The following is a 16,636-nucleotide window of genomic DNA, read 5'->3' as shown; positions in this document are numbered from 1 at the left end:
CACCACCACCACCACCAGCCTGAACCATTACCCCCCCCCCCCTCCTTCCCCACACCATTACACCACCACCACCACCCTGAACCATTACCCCCCTCCCCCTCCTTCCCCCACACCATTACACCACCACCCTGAACCATTACCCCCCTCCCCCACACCATTACACCACCACCACCCTGAACCATTACCCCCCCATACCATTTCACCACCACCACCAGCCTGAGCCATTACACCACCCTCCTCCAAATCATTACACCACCCCCACCAGCCTGAACCGTTACCCCCCCCCTCTTCCCCCACACCATTACACCACCACCACCAGCCTGAAGTGTTACCCCTCCCCTCCTCCACACCATTACACCACCAGCCTGAGCCATTACAGTTACACCCCCCCTCCTCCACACCATTACACCACCACCAGCCTGAACCATTACCCCCCCCTTCTCCACTCCATTAAACCGCTCCCACCAGCCCGAACCAATACCCCCCCCCCCCCCTTCCACACCATTACACCACCACCACCAGTCTGAACCATTACCCCCCCTCTTCCCCCACAACATTACACCACCACCACCAGCCTGAACCATTACCCCCCCCCCCTCCTCCCCCACACCATTACACCACCAGCCTGAACCATTACACCCCTCCCCCCCTCCCCCACACCATTACACCACCACCAGCCTGAACCGGTGAGAGAAGGCAGGATGGATCAATGCGTCAAATTCTGACCCCACCATCTGAATGTCGCAGCTGAAATCCAGACTCATCAGACCAGGCAACGTTTTTCCAATCTTCTATTGTCCAATGTTGGTGATCTGTGCCAATTGTAGCCTCAGTTTCATGTTCTTGGCTGACAGGAGTGGCACCCGGTGTGATCTTCTGCTGTTGTAGCCCATCTGCTTCAAGGTTAGATGTGTTGTGTGTTCAGAGATGGTATTCTCCATACCTTGGATGTAACGAGTGGTTATTTGAGTTACTGTTGCCTTTCTATCATTTGGAACCAGTCTGCCCATTCTCCTCTGACCTCAACAAGGCATTTTCCTCCACACAACTTCCGCTCACTGGATATTTTCTCTTTTCCCCACCATTCTCTGTAAACCCGAGAGACGGTTGTGTGTGAGAATCCCAGAAATACTCAGAACAGCCCGTCTGCCACCAACAACCATGCCACGTTCAAAGTCACTTCAATCCCCTTTCTTCCCCATTCTGATGCTCGGTTTGAAGTTCAGCAAGTCATCTTCACCATGTCTAGATGCCTAAATGCTTTGAGTTGCTGCCATGTGATTGGCTGATTAGCAATTTGTGTTACCAAGCAATTGAACAGGCGTACTTAATAAAGTGGCCGGTGAGTATATGATGGAAAACAGGGGGCAGTGCCGGCACTAATTCAGGTGTTCTACCGAATGCCCAAATAGCCAAAGTTCAGGCCAAACCTGGTTGGCTCTCCCTACCCAGGAGGGGGCCCTGTCAGGCAGGCAGTATAGGGCCCCACAATTTCTAATGAGGGCCCAATGTAGGCAGTCTAAACCGGGTGTTTGTTTTGATTGAGAGGATGACTGAGCGGAGGAACGTGTGTACTTACCTGTTCTCCAAACTTCTGCTGCTCCTCTGCCTGCTTCCCCATGTGCAGCTGTGAAGAGATTGGAAAACCAGAAGAGAATTACTGGAATCATTCAGAAGAAATTCTACGGAAAGACCTGAAAGGTTCAAGGATTTCCCTCTCCCTCCCGAGGAAATATTTAGATCAATGTTATTCTGAATAGATGCTTCAAAAACATTCAACATGTAGAGGAGTCTAAAGCAGTGGTCTCCAAAATGCGGCCCTTTACTCACTATTCCTCCCACTGATACCAATGATGGGGCACTATTCCTTCCTACTGATACCAATGATGGGGCACTAATCATCCTACTGACACCAATGATGGGGCACTATTCCTTCCTACTGATACCAATGATGGGGCACTATTCCCCCCACTGACAGCAATGATGGAGCACTATTCCTCCAACTGACACCAATGATGGGACACTATTCCTCCAACTGACAGCAATGATGGGGCACTATTCCTCCAACTGACACCAATGATGGGACGCTATTCCCCCACTGACACCAATGATGGGACACTATTCCTCCCACTGACACCAATGATGGGACACTATTCCTCCCACTGACACCAATGATGGGTCACTATTCCTCCCACTGACACCAATGATGGGACACTATTCCTCCCACTGATACCAATGATGGGACACTATTCCTCTCACTGACACCAATGATGGGGCACTATTCCTCCCACTGATACCAATGATGGGGCACTATTCCTCCCAATGATGGGACACTATTCCTCCCATTGACACCAATGATGGGGCACTGCTCCTCCCACTGACACCAATGATGGGGCACTGCTCCTCCCACTGACACCAATGATGGGGCACTGCTCCTCCCACTGATACCAATGATGGGGCACTATTCCGCCCACTGATACCAATGATGGGGCACTATTCCTCCCACTGACACCAATGATGGGGCACTATTCCCCCCACTGACAGCAATGATGGAGCACTATTCCTCCAACTGACACCAATGATGGTGCACTATTCCTCCAACTGACACCAATGATGGGAGACTATTCCCCCACTGACACCAATGATGGGACACTATTCCTCCCACTGACACCAATGATGGGACACTATTCCTCCCACTGACACCAATGATGGGACACTATTCCCCCACTGACACCAATGATGGGACACTATTCCTCCCACTGACACCAATGATGGGACACTATTCCTCTCACTGACACCAATGATGGGGCACTATTCCTCCCACTGACACCAATGATGGGACACTATTCCCCCACTGACACCAATGATGGGACACTATTCCTCCCACTGACACCAATGATGGGACACTATTCCTCCCACTGACACCAATGATGGGTCACTATTCCTCCCACTGACACCAATGATGGGACACTATTCCTCCCACTGATACCAATGATGGGACACTATTCCTCTCACTGACACCAATGATGGGACACTATTCCTCCCACTGATACCAATGATGGGGCACTATTCCTCCCAATGATGGGACACTATTCCTCCCATTGACACCAATGATGGGGCACTGCTCCTCCCACTGACACCAATGATGGGGCACTGCTCCTCCCACTGACACCAATGATGGGGCACTGCTCCTCCCACTGACACCAATGATGGGGCACTGCTCCTCCCACTGACACCAATGATGGGGCACTGCTCCTCCCACTGATACCAATGATGGGGCACTGCTCCTCCCACTGATACCAATGATGGGGCACTGCTCCTTCCACTGATACCAATGATGGGGACTATTCCTCCCACTGACCCCAATGATGGGGCACTATTCCTCCCACTGACCCCAATGATGAGAAGAGACGATTGAGAGGTGACCCTCCATCCCTTTTGCAGAGGCCCTTTTAACTTGGATCAGGGCCTTATATTCATTCCCATGGGCCTTGGTCAAATACGCTGGTTATTTCTTGGCTCCCTTTCCTATATACAGGGTACATGACAGGGCTTCACCCTCTCTCCGGCCCTTTTCATCTTAGCCCTCAACTCTTTGGTGAGCGAATAAGAGTTGCAGAGGGCTGGATGAGGGCGGAGATTACAGGAGACTGCAGAGATCCATGAGTATTCATCAAGAGAGGAGAAATGCACAGGCAAGCAGTGGTGTGAGTGTGTGTGTATGAGTGCGTGCGTATCCAGGAAGTGAACAGGCACCAGCTTCAGCTGCCCACAGTTAAAATGGCTGCAGCCAGTCTTAGTGGAGGGAGATTTCTGCAGCATATTTTGACATGTACAGAATTACAGTATATATAAAATAATATGCAAAGTGGTTGGAGGGAAGCTTCAGAGTGGCAAATATGTTTTTATTACAGATTATGTGAGCAGACTGCAGTTCCTCTTTAAATGATAAGTTCATCTTTGCAGAAAAAATAATAAATGCACATATTTTCGTGTATATTTTATTTGCATTATTTTTTTTCCTGCAGGAGCCTGCAAAACATTGCACCCCAGATCAGTAGATGATGGGTGCAACGTGGGCTCCTGCAGACATGTCCTCCAGCTTTCAGTCAGTTTCTGCCCATTTTCTGAGACTACAATACGACTGCCAGTTTCTGCACATTTCCTGAGACTACAATACCACCCCCAGTTTCTGCACAGTTTACCGACTCATCCTGATAAAGTTGCAGAGAATTGACTCACATGAGCGATGGAAGCAAAGTAATAAATCTTCATCTGCACCAACTTCTTCCAATCCTTCTGGATCTTCCCCAGGAGAGAGGCGGTTTCTGAGTTCTCCAGAGCCCGGCAGGCCTCCTTGTAGTAGTCTACCACCTGTCCAGAGACATACACTGAGAGTGACCGAGAGTCCACCCCATTACCTACCACACTGAGAGTGACCGAGAGTCCACCCCATTACCTACCCCACTGAGAGTGACCGAGAGTCCACAGAGTGACCGAGAGTCCACCCCATTACCTACCACACTGAGAGTGACCGAGAGTCCACCCCATTACCTACCCCACTGAGAGTGACCGAGAGTCCACAGAGTGACCGAGAGTCCACCCCATTACCTACCACACTGAGAGTGACCGAGAGTCCACCCCATTACCTACCCCACTGAGAGTGACCGAGAGTCCACAGAGTGACCGAGAGTCCACCCCATTACCTACCACACTGAGAGTGACCGAGAGTCCACCCCATTACCTACCCCACTGAGAGTGACCGAGAGTCCACAGAGTGACCGAGAGTCCACCCCATTACCTACCACACTGAGAGTGACCGAGAGTCCACAGAGTGACCGAGAGTTTACCCCATTACCTACCCCACTGAGAGTGACCGAGAGTCCACCCCATTACCTACCCCACTGAGAGTGACCGAGAGTCCACAGAGTGACCGAGAGTCCACCCCATTACCTACCCCACTGAGAGTGACCGAGAGTCCACCCCATTACCTACCCCACTGAGAGTGACCGAGAGTCCACAGAGTGACCGAGAGTTTACCCCATTACCTACCCCACTGAGAGTGACCGAGAGTCCACCCCATTACCTACCCCACTGAGAGTGACCGAGAGTCCACAGAGTGACCGAGAGTCCACCCCATTACCTACCACACTGAGAGTGACCGAGAGTCCACCCCATTACCTACCCCACTGAGAGTGACCGAGAGTCCACAGAGTGACCGAGAGTCCACCCCATTACCTACCCCACTGAGAGTGACCGAGAGTCCACAGAGTGACCGAGAGTCCACCCCATTACCTACTCCATTCATATCCAATAGGCACAAAAAAATGTTCAACAACTACAGCAAGCATGCCGGAGAATGACATAGTGAGGTAAGGGGGCGACAGACACAACTTCAGTATAGAATGTAGAGAAGGGGATATAGAATACGGGAAGGATCACTGGCCGGAAAAGTGAGAGGCCCATTAACCACTTTAAGACCGGAAGGATTTCCCCCCCTAATGACCAGACCCTATTTTGCGATACGGCACTGCGTTACTTTAACGGAAAATTGCGTGGTGGTGCGATGCTGTACCCAAATAAAATTGATGTCCTTTTTTTTTTTAAAAAAAAAAACACAAAATTTTCACATTTAACATTTTAGGCCAATTTGTTTTCTGCTACATATTTTTGGTAAAAAAAAAAAAAAAAAAAATTGCATTAAGCATATTTTGATTGGTTTGCACAAAAGTTAATCGCGTCTACAAACTACAGGAAAGATTTGTCATTTTTTTTTTTACTAGTAATGGCAGCGATCTGAGATTTTTAGCGGGACTGCGACATTGCGGCGGACAGATCGGACCCCTAACTGACATTTTTGACACTTTTGGGGAGACCAGTGACATTACTACAGTAATCAGTGCTATAAATATGCAATGGTCCGATCTGTCCGCCGCATTGTCGCAGTCCCGCAAAAAAAAAAAAAAAAAAAAAAATCGCAGATCCCTGCCATTACTAGTAAAAAAATAATAAAAATGACAAAATCGTTCCCCTGGTTAGTAGATGCGATAACGTTTGCGCAAACCAATCAAAATACGCTTATTGGGATTTTTTTTATTACCAAAAGCGGAATACAAATTGGCCAAAAGGATGAAAAAAAAAAAAAAAAATGATTTTCAATTTTTTTTTTTGGAAGGTTATATAGCAGAAAGTGAAAAATATTGTTTGTTTTTTTCAGAATTGTCACTCTTTTTTTGTTTGTTTATAGCGCAAAGAAAAAAAAAAAAAAAAATCGCACAGATGATCAAATACCACCAAAAGAAAGCTCTATTTGTGGGAAAATAAGGACATCAATTTTATTTGGGTACAACGTCGCACGACCGCACAATTGTCCATTACAGTAACATAGTGTTGAATCGCAAAAAATGGCCTGGTCATTAAGGGGGGTATATCTTTCTGGTCCAGAAGTGGTTAATAAAGTTCAGCTATTTGTTCAACCGGGTCTGGGTGGAGAGTGTGAATTTTGCCTATTTTTAACCACTTGCCCACTGGTCACTGAGCTGCTACTACGGCAAAGTGGCTCGTTACCGCCTGGCGACTTAGACCTACATCACCAGACTCTTTCCTCTCTTGGTGACACTCGCGCGCCGCCGGAGGCTCGCTCCCGCTGTATTCAGACACAGCGGGAGTCGGGCCAGGGGAGGAGATGCGGTGATCACCGCTGCTCTTCCCCGATCGTCGGGGATCGAGTGAGGAAATCCACCCACTTGTGTAAACAAAGAAGGCGGATCTCCTAAGTGACAGGCAGGGTCAGATCACAGGATTCAGCATAGCTCAACCTGCGATCTGTCCCTGTGTCACACAATCCCCTCCCCCCACACACGTCAGTAAGCATGAGGCATACATTTAACCCATTGATCACCAATAAAGTTAACCCCTTCCCTGCCAGTGTCATTATTACAGTGACAGTGCATATGTATAGCACTGATTACTGTAGTAATGTCACTGGTACCCCCAAAAGTGTCAAAAACGTCAGGGGTCCGATCTGTCCACCGCAATGTCGCAGTCCCGAAAAAAAAAAAAAAAAAAAAAAAAAAAAAATCGCAGATCGCCGCCATTACTGGTAAAAAAATAAACAATAAAAATGACAAATCTTTCCCGTAGTTAGTAAACGCGATAACTTTTGAGCAAACCAATCAAAATACTCTTATTGTTATTTTTTTTTTACCAAAAATATGTAGCAGAGAACAAATTGGCCAAAAATGTTAAAAATTTTTGATTTTTATATTTTTTTGGGGAATGTTATATATCAGAATGTGAAAAATATTGTTTTTTTTTTCAAAATTGTTGCTCTTTTTTTTCAAAAATAAAAATCGCACAGGTGATCGAATACCACCAAAAGAAAGCTCTGTTTGTGGGGAAAAAAAAAAGGACATAAATTTAATTTGGGTACAGCGTCGCATGGCCGCGCAATTGTCCGTTAAAGTAACACAGTGCAGAATCGCAAAATAGGGCCTGGTCAGGAAGGGGGTAAAATCTTCCAGTCTTAAAGCGGTTAAAAATACGCTCATTGAGAAATTTTTTGTCAAAGACATGTAGCTAAATACATTTTGGCCTAAATATATGACAAAAATGGAATATATTGGATATTTTTTAACTGTCAAAGTAGAAAATGTCAATTTTTTTGCTATTTTTTTATTAATATCGCAAAAAATGAAAAGCGCAGAGGGGATCGAATACCACCAAAAGAAAGCTCTGCTTGTGGGAAAAAAAAGGCGTAAATTTAGTTTGGGTACGGCGTTGCATGACTGCGCAATTGTCAGTTAAAGTCGCGCAGTGCTGAATCGCAAAAAGTGTCCTGGACGTTAAGCAGGAAAATCCTCCGGTGGTAAAGTGGTTAAGGATGCTTTGAAGAATCTGTGCATTCTCTCTACATTTCTGCAAGAAAAGAGTTTAACGTCTCAGCGAATCAGATCCGTGGGTGGTCAGCGGACGCGGTATACCTGAACTCACCTGTGCGCTGATCCTCGCCACCAGGAAACTCTTCCGGTTATCCAACATGGACTTCTCCAGCAGACACTCCTGAGCCTGACCCTGCGGGGAGAACACAGCAGATATAGAAGGATGAGAGTCATTCATTTATAGGAATCCGCACATACCAAGGAATGAACACTGCTCCCTGCCCTATTATAACGGTCAGGAGTGGCGTGCGCCACATTATCAGAGCAGATGGACCTGTTAAAAATCGATCTGCACCAGTTTCTTTTTTAGAGTGAAATGAAAACTGCTGCAGGTCTGAACCTAAATAACAGAGGGAATGTGGCAGTTTTTCCATATAGAAAACAGCCACAGATTCCCATGCGGGATGTGAGCAGTCAGCCAATTTCTCCCTCTCTCTGCCTGTGCAGCGATTACACTACACGAGCAGATACTGCAGAGTTAATACCATTCTCCTCCCTGCGCTCAGGGTGAGGGACTGGCAGAACGAGCTAGGGGCCGAGGGACTGGCAGAACGAGCTAGGGATGAGGGACTGGCAGAACGAGCTAGGGGTGAGGGACTGGCAAGCGAGCATTTTTGCCTTTGGTGGTGGCGGTGTTACTTTAGTTCACTTTTTAACCACTTGCCGACCACCCCATGCAGATTTACTGCGGCAGGGTGGCTCGGCTGCACATAATCACATAGATCCACGTGATTATGTGTACACGATCTCAGCGGGGCGTGCACACGATCTCAGCGGGGCGTGCACGCCGCCGGAGCCGCACTCCCTCTGTGATTAAACACAGCGGAAGGAGCGGGCTCGATCTCCACCGGCCTCCTGCAATCTTTGGCAATACTGACAGGAGAGCCGTCTTCAATGTAAACAATGCAAGACGGTTCTCCTGTCAGAGAGGCAGGGAAAGATCGTGTGATTCAGCTAAGCTGACCGATCTCTCTGTGTCTCTGTTCAATCATCCTCCACACAGTTAGAAAGCACATCTAGGGAACACATTTAACCCCTTGATTACCCCTAGGTTTAACCCCTTCCCTGCCAGTGTCATTTATACAGGAACAGTGCATATTATTTAGCACTGATCACTGGTCCCCAAAAAGTGTCACTTAGTGTCAGATCTGTCCGCCCCAATGTCGCAGTCCTGATAAAAATTGCTGATCGCCGCCATTACTAATAAAAAAATAAAAAGTCCAAAAATCTATCCCATAGTTTGTAAAACGCTATAACTTTTGCGCAAACCAATTATCATACGCTATTTGGGATTTTACCAAAAATATTTAGCAGAATACAAATTGGCCAAAACGGATAAACAAAATTAGATTTTTTAAATTTTTTTATTGGGAATGTTTTATAGCAGAAAGTAGAAAATATTGTTTGTTTTTTTCAGAATCGTCGCTCTTTTTATTTTTTTTTTTTTGTTTATAGTGCAAAAACTAAATCGCAGAGATGATCAAATACCACCAAAAGAAAGCTCTATTTGTGGGGAAAAAGGACATCAATTTTATTTGGGTACAGCGTCGCACGACCGCGCAATTGTTAAAGTAACGCAGTGCCAAATTGCAAAAAAATTACCTGGTCATTAAAGGGGTAAAACCTTCTGGAGCTGAAGTGGTTAAGGTGACGGATAGCGGTGATTTTCCTATTGAGGACTTTTTTTTATCACTTGTGGATTTAATTCTGGTGACAATCGATTAAATATGGACACTTTTGTTACTAGTGCTACTTAACCACTTCTGGACTGAAAGGATTTCCCCCTTAATGACCAGGCCATTTTTTGTGATTCGGCACTGCGTTACTTTGACAATTGCGCAGTCGTGCAACGCTGTACCCAAATAAAATTGATGTCCTTTTTTACCAACAAATAGAACTTTCTTTTGGTGGAATTTTTTTTTATATTAATGGCGGCGATCTGCGTTTTTTTTGCGGGACTGCGACAAATCAGACCCCTAACTGACATTTTTGACACTTTTGGGAGGACCAGTGACATTACTACAGTAATCAGTGCTAAAAATATGCTCTGTCAATGTAATAATGACACTGGCATAGAAGGGGTTAACACTGTGGGTGATCAAGGGGTTAAAATGAGCCTAGGGGAGTGAGTCTAACTGTATGGGGGCGTGGCTTGTGAAATGATCATAGAGACCTGTGATATATAGAAGGATCACAGGCGCTCTGTGATCATTGCAGGGAGAAGGTCGGTTGGCTGCGTTTGCAACAGCTGACCGTTCTTCTCGCTCAGCAGGGAGCGATCGCGGGTAACAGGCGGCAATCGGAGCCACCTGACACACGCACCGGCTTCCCCGATGACGAGCGGGGGCAGGAGCGCGCTGGCGGCGGCGTGCACTCGCCCTCTAGCCTCCTGAGAGCGAGCGACGTAGACCTACCTGCTGCAGTAAACTTGTGGTGGGCAGTCGTTAAGTGGTAAAATTCTGGCATTAAATATGGATACTTATTGTTACTATTGCAGCCCAATATATGTTAAAAGATTTATCGCTGTCAGTCGCCGAGAAACAAGAAGGGATCATTTAGTACAGCAGGATGAATTGCAATAACTGGAATTGGGCACAACACCAATCAGAGGCCAGATTTCAAAACGATGTTCAGTAAATGCTGTATTCTGATTGGCTGTTGTAATTGCTCTATGATGAGCCTCTCCAGGAAGATTTACAAAGAGAAGGTTCCACTTACCAGCATGAGGTTTATATTGAGGTTCAGGATCTGATGGCTCATATCCACGCTGTATGAATGGGAGAAGTGGTCCCTCAGGTAGGCGAACGCTCCGGCAGCACACTGGAAGTGAGTGCAGGAAATCTTCATCCCCTGAAAGAGAAATGACAGAGACTTGATGAGAACACGGGGTCACCAATGCAGCAGATGTGTCCTGAGGAGATCTGCCAGATATACAGTATCTCACAAAAGTAAGTACACCCCTCACATTTTTGTAAATATTTTATTCTATCTTTTCATGTAACAACACTGAAGAAATGACACTTTGCTACAATGTAAAGTAGTGAGTGTACAGCTTGTATAACAGTGTAAATTTACTGTCCCCTCAAAATAACTCAACACACAGCCATTAATGTCTAAACCGCTGGCAACAAAAGTGAGTACACCCCTAAGTGACAATGTCCAAATTGGGCCCAATTAGCCATTTTCCCTCCCCGGTGTCATGTGACTCGTTAGTGTTACAAGGTCTCAGGTGTGAATGGGAAGCAGGTGTGTTAAATTTGGGGTTATCGCTCTCACTCTCTCATACTGGTCACTGGAAGTTCAACATGGCATCTCATGGCAAAGAACTCTCTGAGGACATGAAAAAAAGAATTGTTGCTCTACATAAAGATGGCCTAGGCTATAAGAAGATTGCCAAGACCCTGAAACTGAGCTGCAGCACGGTGGCCAAGACCTTACAGCAGTTTACCAGGACAGGTTCCACTCAGAACAGGCCTCGCCATGGTCAACAAAAAAAGTTGAGTGCATGTGCTCAGCGTCATATCCAAAGGTTGTCTTTGGGAAATAAACGTATGAGTGCTGCCAGCATTGCTGCAGAGGTTAAAGGGATGGGGGAGGGGTCAGCCTGTCAGTGCTCAGACCATACGCCGCACACTGCATCAAATTGGTCTGCATGGCTGTAATCCCAGAAGGAAGCCTCTTTTAAAGATGATGCACAAGAAAGCCCGCAAACAGTTTGCTGAAGACAAGCAGACTAAGGACATGGATTACTGGAACCATCTCCTGTGGTCTGATGAGACCAAGATAAACTTATTTGGTTCAGATGGTGTCAAGCACGTGTGGCGGCAACCAGGTGAGGAGTACAAAGACAAGTGTGTCTTCCTACAGTCAAGCATGGTGGTGGGGGTGTCATGGTCTGGGGCTGCATGAGTGCTGCCGGCACTGGGGAGCTACAGTTCATTGAGGGAACCATGAATGCCAACATGTACTGTGACATACTGAAGCAGAGCATGACCCCCCCCTTCAGAGACTGGGCCACAGGGCAGTATTCCAACATGATAACGACCCCAAACACCTCATAGATGACCACTGCCTTGCTAAAGAAGCTGAGGGTAAAGGTGATGGACTGGCCAAGCATGTCTCCAGACCTAAACCCTATTGAGCATCTGTGGGGCATCCTCAAATGGAAGGTGGAGGAGCGCAAGGTCTCTAACATCCACCAGCTCTGTGATGTCATCATGGAGGAGTGGAAGAGGACTCCAGTGACAACCTGTGAAGCTCTGGTGAACTCCATGCCCAAGAGGGTTAAGGCAGTGCTGGAAAATAATGGCGGCCACACAAAATATTGACACTTTGGGCCCAATTTGGACATTGTCACTTAGGGGTGTACTCACTTTTATTGCCAGTGGTTTAGACATTAATGGCTGTGTGTTGAGTTATTTTGAGGGGACAGCAAATTTACACTGTTATACAAGCTGTACACTCACTACTTTACATTGTAGCAAAGTGTCATTTCTTCAGTGTTGTCACATGAAAAGATAGAATAAAATATTTACAAAAATGTGAGGGGTGTACTTACTTTTGTGGGATACAGTAGAACATTGCTGGGGCTCTTTAAAGCCAAAGATCAATTTGTCCCCAAGGCATACAGGTGGAGGTTTTCAATCTTATTTAAAAAACAACAAAAAAAACGTATAGGTTTAATAATGCAATGGCAATGCTAACGTTAGGTTCTTTAACTAATACTAGGTCCATTTACTAGAATAATCTTGCAGAATTGTGCTGTTGGAACAAATTGTTGCTCTCCTTGCAATGTTCAGAAAGTCTCCATGATTAAAAAAAGTCTCCATGATCCTCAGTGAGGGATTTAAGAATCTGGGTCGCTGTCAAGCCATTGAGGTGTTCCAAAATAACAAGAATTAATGTCTCTGAATTACTGACATGCTGTTTGTGCAAATTCTTAAAGTGTTTGTAAAGTTCACCATCATATATTCTATCTATGCATGAAGGTAAAAACACTTCTGTGTGCAGTCCCCCCCCCCCTGCCCCCCTTATACTTACCTGAGTCCCCACCAATCCAGCGATGTTCATGACAGCCTTGGCTGTATAGGGACTCTCCCTCCCTCATTGTCTGAGACAGCAACAGGAGCCCATTGGCTCCCATTGCTGTCAATTAAAGGCAGTGAGACAATGAGGGGAGAGCGGGGGGGGGGGAAGAGGGGGGTAGTAACAGCTCTGTGTCTTATGAACGCCTAGAGCAGCAGCTCGGGAGTGAGCATGCAGTTGTGCCCCCAGAGCAAGCAGCTTTCTCTGGGGCCACTTCTCGAGGGGGAAGGAGCCAGGAGCGCCAGCAGGGGACTCAAAAAGGAGAGGTAAGGGGCTGCTCTGTGCAAAACCATTACACAGAACAGGTAAATATTAATCACATGCCGACCAGCTGCCGTAGTTTTACTGCGGCAGGTCGGCTCTATTACGCACGACGACGTACCTGTACGTCGCTTTGTGTAATAGATAGTGGGGGAGCCATCATAAAAAAATGTTTGGGGGTTTTAGGTAATTTTCTAGCAAAAAATACTGATTGTTACTGTGACGGTAATCACCGTCCCTGGGAGTGAAAGACAGATACTTCATGGTTTGAATTGCTTCAAGTGGGACCGTGATAATTTGTCAGCCATGTATCTCGAGAAATATGTGAGGACTTTTCCTAAATTGATTCTGAACATGTTCACTGAAAGAGCCAATCACATTGGTTTCTGTTCCATGTCCTTCAATGTCACAGACAGGCTTGCCCTATTGTTTGTGTATTGAGATAATGTGTATCGTGTTAAGTCTGCCTGTTCCATTGTTAAATGTTAATGACCCCCTTGTTCGGTCCAGATAGCTAATTAGTTTAGGTCAATTCCGTTCCTGTATACAATTTCATCTGCATGTGATAATGTAATCAGGCAATCCCTGACCTGTGTGTGGTAATTTAATCAGGAGGGGGAGGTCCATGCTGTATATAAATTCTGTGTGAATGTTCAATAAAGAGTTAAACTTCATCCTCAATCTAGAGTCTTGTCTCTTATTGGGGGAATCTGCTACAAGGGATTGCTATGCTCTTCGTACTCCCTTGAATAATCACCAAGCTTGTTAGAGCTTGTTGCTGTTCCTGCTTCACTCTCTGGGAAAAGAGGGGTTCACCCACTGGAACCTGGAGCCTTGTCGATGGTCCAGGGTGGGTAGGAGACGGCGAGACCCCAACCAAGCTGCGGCGGGTCGTGGGGCCTGAGGCAGTTATGGTGTCTGGTGGAGTGCTTGGAGCCCTCGGAAAGCACTAGGAGCATCCGTCAACGGAGGTACCCAGTCGGGGTGCCGGTTGATCCGTTACAGTTACATGTAAACAAAGTGTCAGACAAAGGCTTGGAGCTGAAGTGGTTAATATTTTCTGGACTCCGCTGGATAGAGGTGAACGCTGAATCTGCTTTATATCTTGTCATGAAATGAGTGCGATGACCCCGGGGTGTAGACCTTAGATACTTCTGAAGATACTTTAATTTCTCCTTGATGACCTCCTTTAGGGAAGAGCCAAAGTCTTGTTTCCCTACTTATAGGAGAGAAGCCTTCTTTAACCACTTTACGTCTGCTCACATTGCTGCTACTGCAGCAAAGTGGTTAGTTCCCATCCAGCGACGTAGACCTACGTCGCTGGACTCCTCCCCTTGTGGGCGGCGCGTGCGCGCCGCCGGAGGCTCGTGCGCGCCGCCGGAGGCTCGCTCCCGCTGTTTTCAGTCACAGCGGGAGTCGGTAGGGGAGGAGCGGCGGTGGTCACCGCCGCTCTTCCCCGATCATCAGGGAATCGAGTGTGGAGATCCGCCCACTTGTGTAAACAAAGCGGGCGGATCTCCTCAGTGACAGGCAGTGACAGATTGCAGGGTTCAGCATAGCTCAACCTGCGATCTGTCCCTGTGTCACTCAGTCACCTCCCCCCCCACACGTCAGTAAGCACCAGGCAATAAAATTAACCCCTTCCCTGCCAGTGTCATTTTTACAGTAACAGTGCATATGTAGTAATGTCACTGGTACCCCCAAAAGTGTCAAAAATGTCAGTCAAGGGTCCAATCTGTCCGCCGCAGTCCCGCAAAAAAAAAAAAAAAAAAAAAAAAAAAAAAAAAAAATCGCAGATCGCCGCCATTACTCGTTAAAAAAAAAAAAAAACACCAAAAATGACATAAATCTTTCCCTTAGTTAGTAAACGCAATAACTTTTGCGCAAACCAATCAAAATACGCTTATTGCGATTTTTTTTACCAAAAATATGTAGAAGAAAACAAATTGGCCAAAAATGATAAAAAATTTAGATTTTTACATTTTTTTGGGGGGAATTTCATATAAAAAATAAATAAATGTGAAAAATATTGTTATTTTTTTTTTAAATTATTGCTCTTCTTTTGTTTATAGCGCAAAAAGTAAAAATCGCACAGGTGATCAAATACCACCAAAAGAAAGCTCTGTTTGTGGGAAAAAAAGGACGCAAATTTCCTTTGGGTACAGCGTCGCACGACCGCGCAATTGTCAGTTAAAGTCACACCGTGCCGAATCGCAAAAAGTGGCCTGGACGTAAGACAGCAAAAACCTTCGGTGGTAAAGTGGTTAAAGCTGTGGCATGGAGGAGCTGTTGGTGGTTAATCGAGGTGACCCCCCCCCCCCCCTCAGGTCATAGTGCTCAGGCTCCCAGGAAAAGGAACTATCCCCAGTAGCCGCAAGGTCTAATGTTAGTGCCATCAAGTCCTTACTATAAATCATCATAATAGGGGGGAGAGGTTTTTATGCCAGTCCCAAATTACAAGAGGAAGTGGAACTTACCTCCTCCGAGACTCTCTTGTCCATTGCGCCAAGCATGGAGTGTAACGCCCCTGCAATAAAAAAAAAAACAACAGCAGTTAGTACTGATGCAGAATATGACGTCCAGCAAAGTGATGCACACCTCAGTAATCCCATAATAAAAAATAAAATACATTTTTAATAGTAAAATCTGCTGCTACAATTACACCAAATACAGCTAAATATGCACCGAAGGCTGCCCCGTGTAGTCCGATCCAAAAGAAGAGCTACTGGAGCTGTGATTGGCTGATGGAAGGTAATTTTTTTTTTTTCTTCTGGTTCAAACATTTTATTGGAGAACAAAGTAAACAGGTAACAACAATTGGTAAACAGAGTGACAAGATAAGTACAAGCCAGATGCGCTAACAAAATAACGGCTACAATAACCATGGGTCAAACTTAGGAGTAGGTGGATAACAGGCAACCAGGGGGGCTGTGGCCAGGACTCTGCAACCGGCGTAGCCAACCCATAAAGGGAACACTCTGTGCCCAGGTGGGGAGGCGCAGCCAAGCAGCAGGCGAGGCAAGGGTGAACAAAGCCCAGTAGCTCAGTAGTACATGAGAAGGGATAAATGGGTGCGATAATCCACATGGTAATGCAACTAGACGGGGGAAACAGAGGATACAATAAGTAAAACCAGGAAAAGCAGGCCAAACCAGGGAGCCTGTGGGGTGCACTCTGTAGTTCTTGACAGGCTCAAACAGGTGTGTTGTTGGTGCCAGAACAAATCACGTAGGGGAGGTGGAGTAGGAAAAAGGGGGGGGGGGAGAAGGAAGGTTCGCCAGGGGGGCAATGAACAGGGAGTAGTAGCCAGTAAGCCTCAGGTTAATATCAGGGCAGTAGGAGGGAGGTGT

At 46.4% G+C, this 16,636-nt stretch overlaps 1 protein-coding gene across 1 annotated transcript in view; it reads right to left on the bottom strand.

Moving 5' to 3' along the window:
• The window catches only part of PTPN23 (protein tyrosine phosphatase non-receptor type 23), a 125,116-nt gene that overhangs the window by 78,702 nt on the left and 29,778 nt on the right, over positions 1 to 16,636 (bottom strand). Inside the window, exons 5-9 of the mRNA XM_082259230.1 lie at positions 15,764 to 15,813; positions 10,659 to 10,790; positions 7,993 to 8,073; positions 4,243 to 4,374; positions 1,580 to 1,627 (exon numbers count right to left, since the gene is read on the bottom strand). Coding sequence (XP_082115356.1) covers positions 1,580 to 1,627; positions 4,243 to 4,374; positions 7,993 to 8,073; positions 10,659 to 10,790; positions 15,764 to 15,813 — 443 coding nt within the window. The remainder of the gene's footprint in view (positions 1 to 1,579; positions 1,628 to 4,242; positions 4,375 to 7,992; positions 8,074 to 10,658; positions 10,791 to 15,763; positions 15,814 to 16,636) is intronic.

The sequence above is a fragment of the Pelophylax lessonae genome (assembly GCF_965119305.1).
Source record: "Pelophylax lessonae genome assembly, chromosome: 5".
Taxonomy (NCBI): Eukaryota; Metazoa; Chordata; class Amphibia; order Anura; family Ranidae; genus Pelophylax; species Pelophylax lessonae.
The sequence above is the reverse complement of the archived record's forward strand: the minus strand, read 5'-3'. Positions and strand labels throughout refer to the sequence as shown.